Here is a 17,763-nt window from a genome sequence, read left to right as displayed (position 1 = left end):
TACATAATTTCTCGGGCAGCCCGTATGATGGAAGCTTTGATAGCAGCGCTTTATGCCAAACCCGATCGAAGGCCTTCGCAATGTCCAAACTAACAGCCAACTGTCTCTCCCTTCGACTCAATTGCCTGAGCCCAACGATGAGTCAGGTATGCCAAGAGATCACCAGCCGAGCGACCCTTACGGAACCCGTATTGTTTGTCGCTTAACAATCCCTGGCCGTCCAAGTATCGAAGAAGCTGGCTATTGATAATGGATTCCATTATTTTCGAGAAGAGAGAGGTTATAGCGATTGGTCTGTAGTTGGAAGGATTTGAGCGGTCACCTTTTTTGGGGATCGGGTGCACCAAGGCTGTCTTCCAGGAAGCCGGGACGATGCCAGTGGAATAGGAGAGCCGAAAAAGACGCGTCAAGACCGGAGCCAACTCTGGAGCACACTTTTTCATCACAATAGGCGGGATTCCGTCAGGCCCACTCGACTTTTGGATATCAAGGGAACAGAGGGCTTTTCGCACTGAGCGCTGATGAAACCGAATATCCGACATGATGCTCGTGCATCGCGGTATGGTCGGCGGTTTCTGCCCCCGTCATCCAGGGTCGAGTTTGACGCAAAGAGCTTGCCCAGAAGATCGGCTTTGTCCTTTGCGTCCTGGGCCAACGATCCATTTCCTACGTGTAGGGATGGTTGGGTTGGCTTGCAGAAATTTCCTTCAATAGCTTTGGCCAGAGACCAGAATGCACGGGTTCCCGAGGGGAGGCACTGAAGTCTCTTGCCAATTCTATTGACGTGCTGTTGCTTTGCCCGAGTAATCTCTTTCTTGAGGGACCTAGAGGCAAGGTAGGGAGATTTAATTCTAAATTACGTACAATTTTGAAGTCGCTTTTATCTTTTTATACTTAATGTTAATTCATTTCTTCAAAAGGTAATAATTCTATTATTCGTCGTCAAGCATCACTTTGCATTCCACGATTCTTGTAACTTTTGAGTTTCAGATCCCACAAACATGGTTCGGTTTGCAAAATCTCAAAAAAAAAGCAATTACTTTCTCACTAGGAGTAACTAGTCGAGTGGAGTGAAGACTCCATAACCAAAGTACGAATTTAAATTTAAAAGACGTGCGATTTAAATGCAAACAAGTCGAAGCCAACACGTGTGATCCCGTCGGGCTCTCAACGCAAAGTGACGATACGTAGTGTGGCCGCTTCATCGCATTAATTCTCGCGTTAATCTATTTGATGTACCGCCACTAGTTAAGAGCTATCGTCAACGGCATTGTAAACGCCGTTGAAAATTATCGCGTTAAATTGTGGCTACACCTACGGCTAACGTCCAACAACGCGATAATTAACGGCATTTGACGTTAGTGTGGCCCGAACATTAGACGCTGCAGTACTGCCTACAATATCTTATTTATTTTTTGCATTAAAAACGTTTTTATCAAATCAATTTTACGGTCGTTATCAAAGTTATAGTGAAATAATATTTGTCTCAATTTCGCAGTTATTCGTCAAAGAGTCAACGTCGAAGATCGTCCTCCACGCGCAAGATTTGCTCATTGCTGACGAAAATGTGGCCATCAAAGGTGAGTAAAGTGCAAAATTCCAGGGGGACTCTATTCCTGAAAGACGAAAGTTAACAAACAAACAAATATTTTCGTATCATATTAGTAAACATAACTTAGAATACCCCTCATCATCAGGTCCGGAACCCGTCAAGGTCACCAGTGTCTCCATCAACGACACTTACAACTTCCTGACCGTGACCCTGGGTGATGAGCTACGCGAGGGTCAGGAGTACCACCTGGTGGTGCCCTTCAGTGGCAACCTGAAGAAAGGTCTTAATGGAGCTTACGTGAGCAGCTACACGCTGAAGGACTCGGATTGGATACAGTGAGTAGAGGGATAATTTTCAAGTTCAAGTTTTTAGTACAGGGATAATTTTCAAGATGACGGTGTTAAAAACTTAAAAGATCCTTCTCGCGTACAGCGTATAACAACACAAAGTTTGGTATAACACTTTAGGCAGTGTACAGGATCAGAATGATGATACTTTAGGATGTACGCTTCTTTTTGATAATTATATAGGAAAATTTATGATTTTGGATCATTTGTCATTGAAACATAGCTAAGTCTAATGTAGGTACCGTAGATTTTGCTATGTTTATAACAATTAGCATCTTACTAATTAAAAAACAGACGTTATTATATTCCTTCTGCTTAGGAAGTCTCTTGACAGACAAGGACTTAGCTTAATCTTCTCTCCCTCCTCTTCCAGCTATCTCATAACCACTCAGTTCGAAGCGATATCAGCTCGCAAGGCGTTCCCGTGCTTCGACGAGCCGATATACAAAGCCACGTTCGCCATCAACATCGGCCACGACGCCACATACACCGCCATCTCCAACATGCCGCTAGCTGAGTCGTCTAAGGACAAGTGAGTAGACCGGTCGAGCGATCCGTCGCCCGACGAGCCAATATACAAAGCCACGTTTGCCATCAACATCAGCCACGACGCCACATACACCGCCATCTCCAACATGCCGCTAGCTGAGTCGTCTAAGGACAAGTGAGTAGACCGGTCGAGCGATCCGTCGCCCGACGAGCCAATATACAAAGCCACGTTCGCCATCAACATCGGCCACGACGCCACATACACCGCCATCTCCAACATGCCGCTAGCTGAGTCGTCTAAGGACAAGTGAGTAGACCGGTCGAGCGATCCGTCGCCCGACGAGCCAATATACAAAGCCACGTTTACCATCAACATCGGCCACGACGCCACATACACCGCCATCTCCAACATGCCGCTAGCTGAGTCGTCTAAGGACAAGTGAGTAGACCGGTCGAGCGATCCGTCGCCCGACGAGCCAATATACAAAGCCACGTTTGCCATCAACATCGGCCACGACGCCACATACACCGCCATCTCCAACATGCCGCTAGCTGAGTCGTCTAAGGACAAGTGAGTAGACCGGTCGAGCGATCCGTCGCCCGACGAGCCAATATACAAAGCCACGTTTGCCATCAACATCGGCCACGACGCCACATACACCGCCATCTCCAACATGCCGCTAGCTGAGTCGTCTAAGGACAAGTGAGTAGACCGGTCGAGCGATCCGTCGCCCGACGAGCCAATATACAAAGCCACGTTTGCCATCAACATCGGCCACGACGCCACATACACCGCCATCTCCAACATGCCGCTAGCTGAGTCGTCTAAGGACAAGTGAGTAGACCGGTCGTGCGATCCGTCGAGCAATCCGTCAAACGAACAGTCGGTCAACACAGTACAGTCAAGCATACCTACATTACAAAGTTTTATATTGCCGAAATTAGTTTCTGACGCTAAAAATCAGAAAAAAAACTTTTTGCAGTTTATTAATTTAGAAGACGAACATATTTTTATGATTTTGTAATTAATAATATATATTTTTTTTCTTTTTACAGTGCTCTTGAAGAACACTGGTCATGGGAGGTCATTGGAGATAAGTTCAAGTAAGTTTTCTATATCATTACTTTTTTAACCATATTTCAAGTATTGCCATCAATAATCATGTCTGTAGTTAAATATACTTTTAAAAGTATTTCACCGTTCTTTTAAAAAAAAAAATTCAATAATATTAATAAATAAATAAATTCCTTTTCTTAACAACCTGAAAAGTTACAACCATACTTTCAGGAAACCAAAATCAATGTTCATATGGTCCCAATTCGAGACATCAGTACCTATGTCTACCTACCTGGTGGCATACGTGGTGTCCACCTTCGGCCACGTGGAAAGTCCACCCGAGCTGTCCACCACCAAGTTCAGGGTCTGGGCGAGGAGAGACAGCATGGATCAGGTGAGGAGGAGTAGATACCCCATTAGTGGAGGAGAGGTTGAATAGTATGGTTGGGGTAAGGGGGAGTGGATACCCCATGAGTGGACAAAAGGTTGTGTAGTTTGGTTGGATTATGGGGGAGTAGGTACCCCATGAGTAAATAAGAGGTTTTGTAGTATGGATTTCGTAAGGGGGACTAGGTACCCCATTAACAGGGGAGAGGTCCCATAGAATAAATTTGGTGAGGGGGAGTGGATGCCGCATGAATGGGAAATAGGGTATTATAACATGGATTACGTAAGGGGGAGTAAGTACGCCAGGAAATTATTGTAATTAGGGTAACTAGTTATAGATAAATGAAATCGCTGTCCCCCAGTCATTTATTTATTTACTTAAGTATCATAGCATGTTTCATATATGTCTTTGGTTTTGCACAAGGGGGATTGCGGATCCTATGAATGGGGGATTAGATTTTATAACATGAGTCAACTATAAGTGTAGTTTTTAAGATAAAATTACGAAATATAATTGTTTGCTGACGTGTTTGATAGTGTTAATTATAATTTATAATAATTCATCAAATCAAAGTTTTTTTTTCAGGGGTGTACTAATTATTGTCATTGATTTCAGGCAGCATACGCGGCGACCGTCGGCCCCAAAGTCCTTACGCACTTCGAGAGCTACTTCAACCTGTCGTTCCCCCTGCCAAAGCAGGACATGATAGCTATACCGGACTTCAGCGCCGGTGCCATGGAGAACTGGGGCCTTATCACGTACAGGGAGGTGGATCTGTTGTATGACAAGATGGAGTCATCCTTCTTGAACAAAGAGAGGGTTGCTGAGGTAGGTTGCTAAATTGAACCTACAGATAGCTAGGTCCCATTTAATCTATATTAATTAAAACCACGTCAAGAGATCAAATTAAGAAAATGCACTATTCATCTTTCATTGCACAATGTGCAAATGTTATTAAGACAGAAATTAGAAATTATTATGAGAAGAGTCGACCGTCATATTTTTATTGATTATAAAATAATATTAGAAAAAAAACTAAAGGGTGTTATGAGTTTGACATGTCTAGCTCTATCCCAGTGTCTGTTTGTGCTCCACATTTCTCAAAGTTGCTCTTGGTTCGTTTTGTTTATTACCAACAGATTACAGCTTGATAAGTCAATCTTACAATAAAATTTTATTTCTTTTTTACCGACTTCCAAAAAGGAGGAGGTTATACGTTCGGCTGTATGTATCTTTTTTTTTGTATGTTCAACGATAACTCAGCCGTTTGTGATCAGATTTTCAAAATTCTTTTTGTGTTGTATAGGGTTTAACTCGAATTTGGTATCATGTTCACAAAAATGGTGATCTGATGATAGGATCCTGGAGGAATCGAGGGGACTCCTTGAAATTTGTATGGAAACATATAGTGATTTCAATTTTTTCTGAAGCATTCGAGGTAAATACTACCAAAAAGTAAGATTTCGCACCAGGTTATACCCTGGATCCGAAGGTACCCAACAGAACTTTTGAATCCTTATAGATACAGGTTTGGGGATTTCGGCGTTGTTTAAACAACTGAAAGCATTAGCCAACACATCAATTTATTTGATCATCATCATCAAAATCATAATTATGCCATGGGTCATCACATTATGACCCAATTGTTGATGCTTTTCGTGATATTTTGCATCGAAGCAGATGTTTTTGATGATTATTTCGCTGCTTGTGGACCGATTTTCAAAATTCTTGTGTTGTTGTATACTCGTAGGATGTAATCTTGATTTTGTATAATAATTATGAAAGTGGTGAGCTGATGATGGGATCTATGAGCAATCGAGGGAAATCCTTGAAATTTATCATAAGACTCATAGTGGTTAAAATGTTGTTTCTAGTAACTTAAAAATATATTACGAATAAGAGAAAGTTCATACGAAGGTGTCTCTTGGTCCAAAGGCACTGAACAGAACTCCTGAACCTTTAAAGATAAAAGTTTTTGAATTGCAGCATTGCTTAGATAACTGCAAGCATTTACCACAATTTCGCTTACAGTAACATAATGTGAATAATTAACATTCGTAGTGGTTATTTACGCATAAAGCCTTATCTTGTAGATAACTAAAAAGAGTGAAATTATTATTTTTAACAAAAAATTAAAACCGACTTCCAAGGTAAAAACAATAATAATATGATCTAAAAAGTATTAAATAACTCTTACTCTATAATAGTGCCTGTTTCAGAATTCGTCTAAATCTCAACTATTTCTGTACATACTACAGTCTTCATTACTTTGAAGTCGGTACCAGTCCCAAAAGCTTCAGATATTCTGACATTGACTGAACTAACGATAAAATTAGCTGGTACCGACTTCTAATAATGAAGACTGTATTAGGTATGTACAGAAATAGTTGAGATTTAGACGAATTCTGAAAAAGGCACTATTATAGAGTAAGAGTTATTTAATACTTTTTAGATCATATTATTATTGTTTTTACCTTGGAAGTCGGTTTTAATTTTTTGTTAAAAATAATAATCAAACACAACCCTCCTTTCAGGTGATAGCCCACGAGCTCGCTCATCAGTGGTTCGGTAATCTCGTCACCATGAAGTGGTGGTCTGACCTCTGGCTGAACGAGGGCTTCGCGACGTACGCGGCCAGCGTCGGCGTCGCGCACGCGGAGCCGTCCTGGCGCGCGGATAGACTGTACGCGGTGGACAACGCGCTGAGTGTGATGTCGTTGGACGCTCTCGAGTCTTCGCACCCGGTGAGTTAGAACTAGGACGAAAGGTAATATTTAATATTTTAGCTGGTTATGTAATATAGAAAATGTCAAGCTGGTCAACAGCTCTTGCACCTGGGCGTCCTAGGCTTTTCTGAATAAACATCATACATAAAATGACTATAATGAAACTGCATTATACATTAAGTTAAAAGTAACAATTGCCAATTTTGCGAAGAGTATGCAGTTCGACTTGTAACAATGTCCAGTCTGAATTCTGATATAGGCTATATAAATTGGGTAGATGTAGTGTTTTTGTATGAAATAAAATGAATTAAAAATAATTTAGTTATCAAACAGTATAGGTATAGCTTGTATTGTATTGTATATAAATAATAAATGTTACATTTTCGTCATTCAGGTATCAGTAGAGATCACAGACCCGAAGCACATCTCGGAGATATTCGACAGCATCTCGTACCGCAAGGGCAGCGCGCTCATCCGCATGATGTCCATGTTCCTCGGCGACGACGTGTTCCGGCGGGCTCTGCACAAGTGAGATGCAAAACATATTAAACTAGATGAACCTACCCTCAACGTATAAATCTTCTCTGGACTTAATTTACACATCATCCATTACCTCTCCGCAACTTTGAACGCAAGTTAAATTAAAACCGGCCAAGTGCGTGTCGGGCCACACGCGATATAGGGTTCCGTAGTTATCGTTAGTATTGTATATTCATAGACATAATATGGATAGACAGACGGACAGACAGACAGACAAACAGACGGACAGACCGAAACTATAAGGGTTCTTTGTTGACTACGTAACCCTAAAAAGGAGGATTTGCAACCGAATTTACACAGTATAAATTCTTTCAACCTAACTTTCAACACATTGAAAAGGGGGATTTGCATCCCCATGCATCCTTAACCGACTCCCCCTTTTTTCAGCTATCTCCAAAAGTATTCCTACTCTAACGCGGAACAAGACGACCTGTGGGGGGAGTTGGACGCGGCGAATGAGGCGAGCGGGGTTACCGGGCTCAACGTGAAAACGGTTATGGACACGTGGACTAAACAGACAGGGTACCCGTTAGTGACGGTGACCAGGAACTATGGGGACAAGACAATGAGTGTTACGCAGGTAAGACTTTTTAATTTATTTATTTAACAATTTATTGTACACAATATACTTGTAGTGTTTCTACAGATAGATAGGGATGGAATGAAACAACCAAACCCGATGAGTGGTGTTCTTACACTGATTTATTAAGTAAAATGTAACAATGTTAATGAATGTAAACTGCTGATACAAAGCTCTCACTCAGCAGTCAACCTAATACATTATTGTACTTTGTACAATACTTTTATAACAACACTAATTACATGGAAAAACGACACAAAACTGCTTATTTCTAAAAAAAAAAAAACTATTAACAACCCTACGATTAAGTCAGAAAAACATTTGCCAGAATGCTAGTGTGTCAGAAAAATTGTTTACATCACTATTTAAATCATCACTATACATTACTTATCAAACAGCTTTAAAAACATCTATAACATTGCCTTTACTATTATAATGAGCAATAATATTAAGTCAACGTTAGTAAAATATTAAGCACACCAGGAAATTTCGTAGGAATAAAATAAGCATTTTTATGAAAAAAAAACTAACCTAGGTACGTCCTTTTCTTTGGTCTCTTTTAAACTTCTAAATCTCGTTATAATATTGGTATAGATAACTAAAGAAAAATATTGTCACCTACAGAAACGCTACCTATCCCTCGCTGCATTACGCCAATCATCATCATCATGGTTCGTCCCGCTAAGCGTGCTGTGTGAGCCTGACGAGAGGAAACCACCGGTGCAGTGGCTTACAAACGAGCAGGGTACTAGCTCCCCCCATATCATGAGCCATGACTCAGCTGAAGACCAGTGGGTGCTGTTTAACTATGATATGATTGGTAAGTTTTTAGAGAACACATCTACTACTAGCTAAAAATATATTACATAATTTAAGCTTATTATTAATTTCAGTAGGTATATTGATTTCACAGTGTGAAGTCTGTTATTATTCACTGATTTATTTGGTATTGGTATTTGGTAATGGTTTGTGACTATGATTTTCAATAAATATATTAGTAAATATGTTAAATCATTTCGCGTAATGTAAATATACTCCCCCTTATAAAGTTCACACTCCCCCAGCCCCGTACCGCGTGAATTACGACGAACGCAACTGGGGGCTCATCTCCGCGGCGCTACGCGGATCGGGACTACCGCGCGTGCCGGTGCTCGCTCGAGTACAGCTGCTGAGTGACTCCTTCGCGCTCGCCTGGCAGGGAGAACTGCCGTATTCTGTGCCGCTACAGTGAGTAGTTTTTTTTTTTTATGAAATATGGGGGCAAACGAGCAAACGGGTCACCTGATGGAAAGCAACTTCCGTCGCCCATGGACACTCGTAGCATCAGATAAGCTGCAGGTCCGTTGCCGGCCTTTTAGGAGGGTATAGGGTAATTATAGGGGAGGGTAGGGATGGGAAGGGAATGGAATAGGGGAGGGTAGGGAAGGGAATAGGGAAGAAGATTGGGCCTCCGGTAAACTCACTCACACGGCGAAACACAGCGTAAGCGCTGTTTCACGCTGGTTTTCTGTGACCCGTCTGCTCGTTTGCCCCCTTATTTCATCAAAAAAAAGTGTGTGCGCAATACACAAGAGCACTCTGGTTTCAATGAAACTAGGCCAGTTACGCATTGGTAATTTTATAGTGCCCAAGTGCGTGCGCAATACACAAGAGCACGTTACACAGGAGTAGTTTTATAGTGCCCAGGTGTGTGCACAATACACAAGAGCACTCTGGTTTCAATGAAACCAGGCCAGTTACGCAGGAGTAATTTTATAGTGCCCACGTGTGTGCGCGTGTAAAAGTCGGTCCTGCACCTGATCTCTCGCCAGCGCTCCATTGTGTTATGAGAGTAAAGAATAGTGCTCTTGTGTATTGCGCAGACACTTGAGCACTATAAAATTACTCCTGCTTAACTGGCCTGGTCTGTATAGACCCATAGGGCCCAATAAATTTAAATGTTTTCTCGATACTCATATTGTTCGATATTTCGTCAAGTTAGATGTTAATTCGCCACAAGAAGGAAACGTGCACTCTTCATCGCCGCTCCGGGCGAACTGATCGCGCGGCCTATGTGTGGATGGAGCGCGAAGCTTGCGACAAATGTCCTTTGATCTTTTGCCGACATTTCCGACCCGCGCGGCAAGCTCGCAGACGCGTCGGCCAACGTCTAAATACCTACGGCCAACGCGCGAACGCCCGTTCTACACATTGAACGCGTTGGCCAACGCGTTGGCCTGTCGAGTGCCGGCATAAAAGTGAAAGGATGTCGGAACTTTATCTGCTTTATATATAAAACTTTTTATTTACTAAACATTAAAAAAAAAACTAATACGCAAATTTATGCTATAAATTGTATATTAAATTAAACCATTACCATTTCAGACTAGCATCCTACCTCCAACGCGAACGCGAATACCTGCCTCTCTACACCGGTCTATCGGCCCTCTACAACATACACAACGTGCTCAAACGTGCTCCTGAGTACGGTGCTTTCCAGAAGTATGTCCGACGCCTGATAGGACAGACTTACGAGAGGGCTGGAGGATTATCAGCCAAGAAGATAGTGGATGGAGATAATCTTATGAGTGTTAAGTTGCAGGTAATATTTTGTTATAGTAAGGATGCAAATCTGTATATATTTTTTTTATGAAATAAGGGGGCAAACGAGCAAACGTGTCACCTGATGGAAAGCAACTTCCGTCGCCCATGGACACTCGCAGCATCAGAAGAACTGCAGGTGCGTTGCCGGCCTTTTAAGAGGGAATAGGGTAATAGGGGAGAGTAGGGAAGGGAAGGGAATAGGGGAGGGTAGGGAAGGGAATAGGGTATGGGATTGGGCCTCCGGTAAACTCACTCACTCGGCGAAACACAGCGCAAGCGCTGTTCCACGCCGGTTTTCTGTGAGAACGTGGTATTTCTCCGGTCGAGCCGGCCCATTCGTGCCGAAGCATGGCTCTCCCACGTATAAATGATTGTTACATGTTACAACAACACGTATGTATGATTGTTACATGTTATAAGGTCTTCAAGTTACATCGATAAGACGTTCTGTTTTGATTATAATGTAAATGATCCATGGATTAAGTCAAAAAATCCGTGGCTTTGAAAAAAGTCAACGTTAAATAAAGCTTATGCTGTGTTACGGTATATTTGGTTACCAGACTAAGGGGGATATTAGATTATCATATATATTGGATCCGAGATCATTGAGTCAATGATATTGGATAATGTAATATAGACATATGATTCATTTCTTCCTTGATCATAGATTTTTGACATTTGCTGAGAGATTGGATCCAATACGGTCATAGAAATAGGTGTTGCCAGTTATTTAATATAAAAACGAGTTTTTAATTTCTTGATCGTTAATATGTTTCAAATAATGTAATGTAATTAATTATTTTTCTAATTATATACTTGGATAATCTTGCTGAAATAACAAAAAACAAGCCATATTAAAAATGACGATGTCTTTTGACAAATCGAATTCTCTGAGATCTAGTAACCCTGACGTCAATACCTGTCAGCGTTAGCGCTCTCCATTGGCTATTGAAACCACATATGACGTAAAATAGGATCAATGAAATATGATAATGTAATACGCAGATATGATCAAATGATCATATATATTGGATCCTATATATGATCATAGAAATGATCCAATATAAATGATAATGTAATACCCCCCTAAGGCTCAAGGGGTTTGGATTTTGTAAAACGGGAAAGCTAATATGCATTAGGGTTGTTGAGGAAGTGATTATGAGGAAGAGGAGGAGGAAGAGGAATTGTCACGCGCAAATTTAGAGGATGCGGATGAGGAAGAGGATGTTTTTTTGAGGAAGAGGATGCGGATGAGGAAGCGGAAGAGGAAGTACGTCCATATTGTACAGCGTCTCAATGTGGTCAAAAAATCGGTCTAATTTCGATTTTCGATAAAATAAATCAAATTATTAGATTATTCGCAATGCGTGCGTAGCTGCGTACACGCGTAAACAAAACAACGCTTGCTAATAGGTATGTCAAATTAAAACAAACAAGCAAGAAGCGCGGGTGGCGAGAGGGGAGGTCTCGCTCGCCCGTTCGGTCCGGCATCGCGCTCTGGCGTGTGCGTTGCCGATCGGATACGCGACGCGCATGCGCAGTGAAATTCCTCATAAATTCCTCTAAAATTTGAGGAAGCGATAGCGGAAGAGGATTTTTGTATTTTTATTTATGAGGATGCGGTAACGGTTGAGGAACCCAAAATATTGCGGAACTTCCTCATTATGAGGAAGAGGAAGAGGAATCCTCAGCAACCCTAATATGCATTACCAGAATATTGTTAACCAAGTTTTGTGAGTTTCCTTGGAGCGGCAGCCATCGCTGACCCTTATGATTGGGCCACTTGTTAGACAATTCCATTTAAAAACATTATGTTTCATGACCTGACTATAGGTATAATTACGAACCGAAAATGGTATTTTCTAAAAAAAAATATTTTTCAGGATTTATATACTATTTTCCATATTTAATTCAATTTAATTCATATGATTCATAACACATCACAACACAAGTATCTTCACGCGGCATCGTGTCAAGCCAAGTTCATTACATTACAATATCATTTATTGTAAATTATAATACTCTTTTCCAGGTGACGACCAGTTCATGGGCGTGTCGCGCGCGCGTGCCCGGCTGCGAAGAGAATGCGGTCGAGATGTACCAGCAGTGGATGGAAACCGAGGACCCTGATGACAACAACCCGTGAGTAGAGTTTGAACCCCATGATTATTGAGAGTTAACTGTGCTTTTACATTAGATAAAGGGGAGTGTAACCCCTATGATGATTAAGAGTGTCCGTTTGTCACATGTTAGGCAAGGGGGAGTTTAACCCCATGATGATTGAGAGTTAATTATTACACGTTAGATAAGGGGGATTTTAGCCCCCATGATGATAAAGAGTGTCCATATGTTAGGACCCTGATGATAACAACCCGTGAGTAGAGGGGGGAGTTTGATCCAGGATGATTGGGAGGTAACTGTTACACTACAGGCGGAATTAGGGGGAGTTTAAAGCCCATGATTCATGAGGATAAAAAGTTTGTCGTTATTAACAGTCTGGAGATTATGGGAAGTTTATTTTAATTATGAAAAGTATTTCTCGTTGTATGAGGGGTATACATTGTAATGATTCCAGAATCCCCCTGGACCTGCGCCGTACGGTATACTGCGTGGCGGTGCGTCGCGGCTCCGTGCGCGAGTGGCGCTGGGCGCTCGCCCGCCGCCGCGCCGCGCGCTCCGCTGCCGCCCGCCAGACGCTGCTGCAGGCGCTCGCGTGCACTAACGATGTTTGGATATTGAAACAGTAAGTTTTGACCTACGAATAATAAAAATTAAGGAATTGTAACTCCCATACTATGACCGTTTTAAATTTGGTTCCTTTTGATCTGTCATGTAACGTAAATATTGCAAATGTATTGAAATTTGAAATGTGTACCTAAGGTACACTTTTTTGACAAATATTGTGGAGCATGTTTTTTGACGGAGTTACTTTTCCTTAGTTTTTATTATTCGTAGGTTTTGACGTAGATATTATATTATGACATAAGGTTATTAAAAGATGAATCGTGAGTGCAAATTATGAGAATTGATGATTGACGAGTAAGTTGGCTTCACATAATCTAATAATTCATAATCATCACATTATTTCAGTCGTAATGCAAGTTTTCACAAACTTTAATGTTATGCTTATTAGTTCCTAATCAGTTAGTAGACTGTAACAGCTAGGGGGAGTTTGGACCCCTAAAATCCTCCTATAGCTCCAGTCAGGTCAAATTATTTATAAAGAAATTGTGCTTTTGAAATCAGTTAAAAATCATGAATGAACAAAAAATATGTGATTTGTGTTTAAAGGATTAACCTCCTAAAATGAATACTATATCATCATGTTCCCGTCAGGTTCCTAGAATGGACGATATCGGACAACAGCGAGGTGCGTCGCCAGGACGGGCGCTCCGCCATCACCGCCGTTATCAGCTCGCCCGTCGGCTACTACGTCGCCCGCGACTTCGTCTATGACCGCATCGCCGATATAGCGAAGGCGTGAGTTCAATATGTAGACTATTTCGTTAGACATTACACTTAAGTTGACGGGCACAGATTTAAAAAGAATACACTTTTAATTTATAAAGTGAACATAATATTATCTCGTTGTTTATGTGTTTATATTAAATGTTTACCAGTATTTTTAAATAATAAGCTTTTTATCGTAGTAGAAGTTACAGCAGAATTTTAACATTTTATTCTTTATACTTTTTTTTTACTTATTATTTATTAATTAGCTGATTTGTCACTTCGTACACTTACAGATTCTCGAGCCAAGAGACGAGCATTGGTCACATAGTGAAATCCCTTCTGGGTCAATTCACCACTCAGAAGGAACTTGATGAGGTAAATATTTGAACAATGAAAATCAATTTCTTTTGCGACTTTTTCCTAAGCTTTCGTTTTTTTCACTAACAATCATCTTTTATTCTAGTTCATGAAATGGAAGGAGCTAAACGGCAAATACTTAGAGAAGTCTGAGCTCTCAGTCCGTCAGGCCATCGAGAGCGCGCAGGTCAACATTAACTGGTTCAGAACCAACAGGAAGACTGTCGTAGAGAAACTGAGGGAGTTCTCCGCGTAAGACAAAAAAACTCAGCGTAGAAATATAGTAGTCATATGCCTTGTTTTAAATGCTTTTTGACGGGAGTTTATCTATTTGACGGCGTTGTTGATTGGTTAATTTTGATGTCAGGCAAATTAAAAGCGCTACTTAGTTAACGGATAAACTTCAGTTAAATACTTTCAGAAACCAGGCAGTAGTCGTTTAATTTGAAGTAAATCAGCGTAATGACCAAGTTTATTCGTTAAGTTTGAAGTGAGACATTATCCAAATGGCACTTAGGCCCTAAAAATAACCAAATTAGGTGTGGAAAATGTACCTAGTTACTCGTATCATAAAACCAGTGGTAGGGATTTTATTTTATGTAATTTACTTAATGCAAGATAAACCCCAAATTAGTTCTACGATAGAAGAGTAGATTATTGAATGATGAGAAATAATTATTGAATTTATGACTAAATTATATTAAAGATGCTGATGACTCACTTTAATCTTAACGCGAATATTAACGCTGTGTTGTTAAACTAATAAGTACAATTTGTAAGTAGAAATTAACGCTTTTGTAGTTTGAGATTGTAAGGGGACAAACTCCCCCTTTTAAAAGTAAATAACTATTGTATTTTGTGATTAACATGTTATTGTAAGATCTGTATTGTATTTTTGTGATAATAAGTAGTTACAAACACGTATTCCGTCCATATATCTATATATTAATACGTGAGCCAAAAACTTTGTATCCCTTTTGACAAAAAATGGGGAAACGTAGGTGAATGACATTTTGCACAGTTATAGTTTATATGGTGAAGGAGTGCATCGAGCTAATATTATTTTGAAATTATGCTTTTATCATACTTTTTTCAACAAATAAAACATTACACACACTACAACACACACACTAGGAAAATGACAGAGTTTTGAGTGACAAGCCTATACATACGAATTATACTCTTTTTATTTATGGTTGAAGTCTGTTGAAAACAAGTTGACAAATTGAAAATGGATTATAGTTTTTTTATTGAATCTAAGATACTATTAGACAATGCTTACACGGCCTCGGCCAGTCTGAGATCAGCTGAGTCCCAGAGACGAGAGTTGAAAAAAATATGATAGTCAATATTTTTTACAAAATATAGGTAGTAGTCCAAATGTCGTTGAAACTAAGGTCGAATTTCTACCATTGGGCGATCTCTAGTATAATAAAAGAGGGGAGGGAAACAGGGTAAGACAATTAATACTATTTGACATTAATTGTCCCTTACTTAAATAATAATTATATTGATAAAATATTTTAGAAATTTTATATTGACAATGTGATTGCAAAATATTATTGTTCTAATTTGCACGTAAATTGCTTTTTAAGTTTTTTGAGATTCGTATAAGTATTGATAAATGTTACCAGTTTCACTTAACATCATCTACTAGACAATAACCCAAATAAGTCCTAATTCATGAGCACTTTTTTAGCTATTTTTACTAACTAGAGCTAAGTAAAAGTTATAGTGGTTTTCATTAAGTTTAAATATTATGTTGAACGTATAGCAGCTGTAGTTTATTATGTAATTTTAACCTTGTTGACAGAGCTTAAATAGTTTTATTAATATTTTAATTCTTGTTACATTTATTTATCTTATTTTGCCCAAATGAACAAATTGTATTTCTTGTACCTAACATAATTAACGTATTTTTTTACAAATTTTTAATTAATATGCCTTGTTCTGCCTTGTAGTAATCTTGTTTTTAATTTTTTTAATATCCGTTTTTGTTTTATAATAGAGATGAGATGCCAAGACTTGCAAGAATCTGGGGTGCTCGACCGATTTTGATAAAATCATTGTACGCGATACATAATTTAACGGGTGCCCGGTATAAATACAGGACTTAAGTGAATAAAGTGCAATTTTAGAACAATTTTTGTGTAAAGAATCCGTCCAGTACATATTTAATAAATATATTTTTTAACATTTTTATTGTTTTTTTTTCAACTAGGTACTCATTGGAAATATTTTTGTTAATGTCCTTAAACTTTTCTTGAAGTAATAAATACATTTCATAACTTTAATAGCATATAAAATACCGAAGGGGGATTATAATTCCCATAGTAAAATAAAAGGGGGATTTGATTGCTCATAATAATGGTTTAAAGTAAAGACTAGTTTATATTTTCAGAGATTTCAACGATGACATATTAATAAGGTTAAAGTCAAGCCAGGACGCCAGAAACACTGAAATTCCTGTTCTTATAATATGTGTCTATTTAATGCTTACTAAATGAGCTAAAATGCATGTTATTGTAAATAATAAGTTTTTAGTAACATAAAATAAATGCCATAAGAGTTAAAAACATGAGACGTTTGTTTTAATTTTTAAATCACTAGATCAGACCTTCCACACAAAATATTATATTTATTATGATATGCAACACATATATGAGTGGCTACGTAGGCCGTAGGGGCATGTAGGGGGGATTCAAGCCCCCAAAAATGTTAAGATAAAAAATAAAACACAAAGTACAGTTTAAAAGGTAATATATTCAAAAATTATTACAAATGCATGAGATATATAACAGACAGTCAATATTTACATGATATGAAAATAATTACAATATACTCCATAATTCATATGTTATTATTATAGGGACATAATATCATAATATGTAGTTTAATTCAAGATATTATATAACACGGCCTATGCATGGACGTACCTAGGTAGGGGCAGGGGAGGGCTGCCCCCCCCCCCCCTATTCTACTATCATTTGAGATAATTCTTGTCTAAAATAATAAAAATAAGGCAGCATATCGTATACTTGTGTAATATAATTTAACTATAATATAATAATTGACAAGACTTATTGGTTAATTCTTATATATGTACCTACTAATTTATTTTTATACAAAAAAATATTCTTTGTTGGAATTGAGGCATCATTTTCTCTCTACTTAGGAAATATGTAAAAAATCATAAAAATGTAAAAAAAAAACTATTTTTTTTTATAAAATATGTCCAAAATGTAATCACTTTAAAAATAATTTTCACATATATCTACGAAAGTAGATATTTTTAATATTGATCCCAAAATTCAGACTTATGATTGATTTTGAGTAATTTTTAAAAGCTTATATCTATAATATAAAAATGAGTCGCTGAATGTGTTGCTAAGCGCAAAAGAACGGTTGGACCGATTTTGCTAATTCTTTTTTTTAAATATTCCTTGAAGTACGAGGATGGTTCTTACGGAGAGAAAAATTCTAAAAAAAAAATTAAATTTCCTGAAAAAGTCTAAAACAACACTTTTATATATAAAAATGGATTTTCAATTGTGTTAGTAACGCTAAAACTAGAAAACGGCTGAACGGATTGGGCTAATTTTAGTCTTAAAATATTCGTAGAAGTCCAGGGAAGGTTTTAAAGTGACACGAAGTTCACCGAGACAGCTAGTGTACTTTAATTAATGATCTT

At 38.9% G+C, this 17,763-nt stretch overlaps 1 protein-coding gene across 1 annotated transcript in view; it reads left to right on the top strand.

The window, feature by feature from the left end:
* The window catches only part of LOC121737688 (aminopeptidase N-like), a 30,137-nt gene extending 15,082 nt beyond the window's left edge, over nucleotides 1-15,055 (top strand). Inside the window, exons 3-19 of the mRNA XM_042129356.1 lie at nucleotides 1,499-1,580; nucleotides 1,698-1,887; nucleotides 2,273-2,431; nucleotides 3,445-3,492; nucleotides 3,677-3,839; nucleotides 4,449-4,661; nucleotides 6,368-6,577; nucleotides 6,954-7,087; nucleotides 7,487-7,679; nucleotides 8,304-8,499; nucleotides 8,744-8,906; nucleotides 10,044-10,260; nucleotides 12,295-12,404; nucleotides 12,838-13,005; nucleotides 13,599-13,742; nucleotides 14,009-14,090; nucleotides 14,179-15,055. Of these exons, the coding sequence (XP_041985290.1) occupies nucleotides 1,499-1,580; nucleotides 1,698-1,887; nucleotides 2,273-2,431; nucleotides 3,445-3,492; nucleotides 3,677-3,839; nucleotides 4,449-4,661; nucleotides 6,368-6,577; nucleotides 6,954-7,087; nucleotides 7,487-7,679; nucleotides 8,304-8,499; nucleotides 8,744-8,906; nucleotides 10,044-10,260; nucleotides 12,295-12,404; nucleotides 12,838-13,005; nucleotides 13,599-13,742; nucleotides 14,009-14,090; nucleotides 14,179-14,328 (2,622 nt within the window). The 3' untranslated portion in view covers nucleotides 14,329-15,055. The remainder of the gene's footprint in view (nucleotides 1-1,498; nucleotides 1,581-1,697; nucleotides 1,888-2,272; nucleotides 2,432-3,444; nucleotides 3,493-3,676; nucleotides 3,840-4,448; nucleotides 4,662-6,367; nucleotides 6,578-6,953; nucleotides 7,088-7,486; nucleotides 7,680-8,303; nucleotides 8,500-8,743; nucleotides 8,907-10,043; nucleotides 10,261-12,294; nucleotides 12,405-12,837; nucleotides 13,006-13,598; nucleotides 13,743-14,008; nucleotides 14,091-14,178) is intronic.
* Nucleotides 15,056-17,763: the final 2,708 nt, after the last annotated feature.

Source organism: Aricia agestis, chromosome 21 (assembly GCF_905147365.1).
Source record: "Aricia agestis chromosome 21, ilAriAges1.1, whole genome shotgun sequence".
In the NCBI taxonomy this organism is placed as follows: domain Eukaryota; kingdom Metazoa; phylum Arthropoda; class Insecta; order Lepidoptera; family Lycaenidae; genus Aricia; species Aricia agestis.
This window is presented reverse-complemented; position numbering and strand designations above follow the sequence as displayed.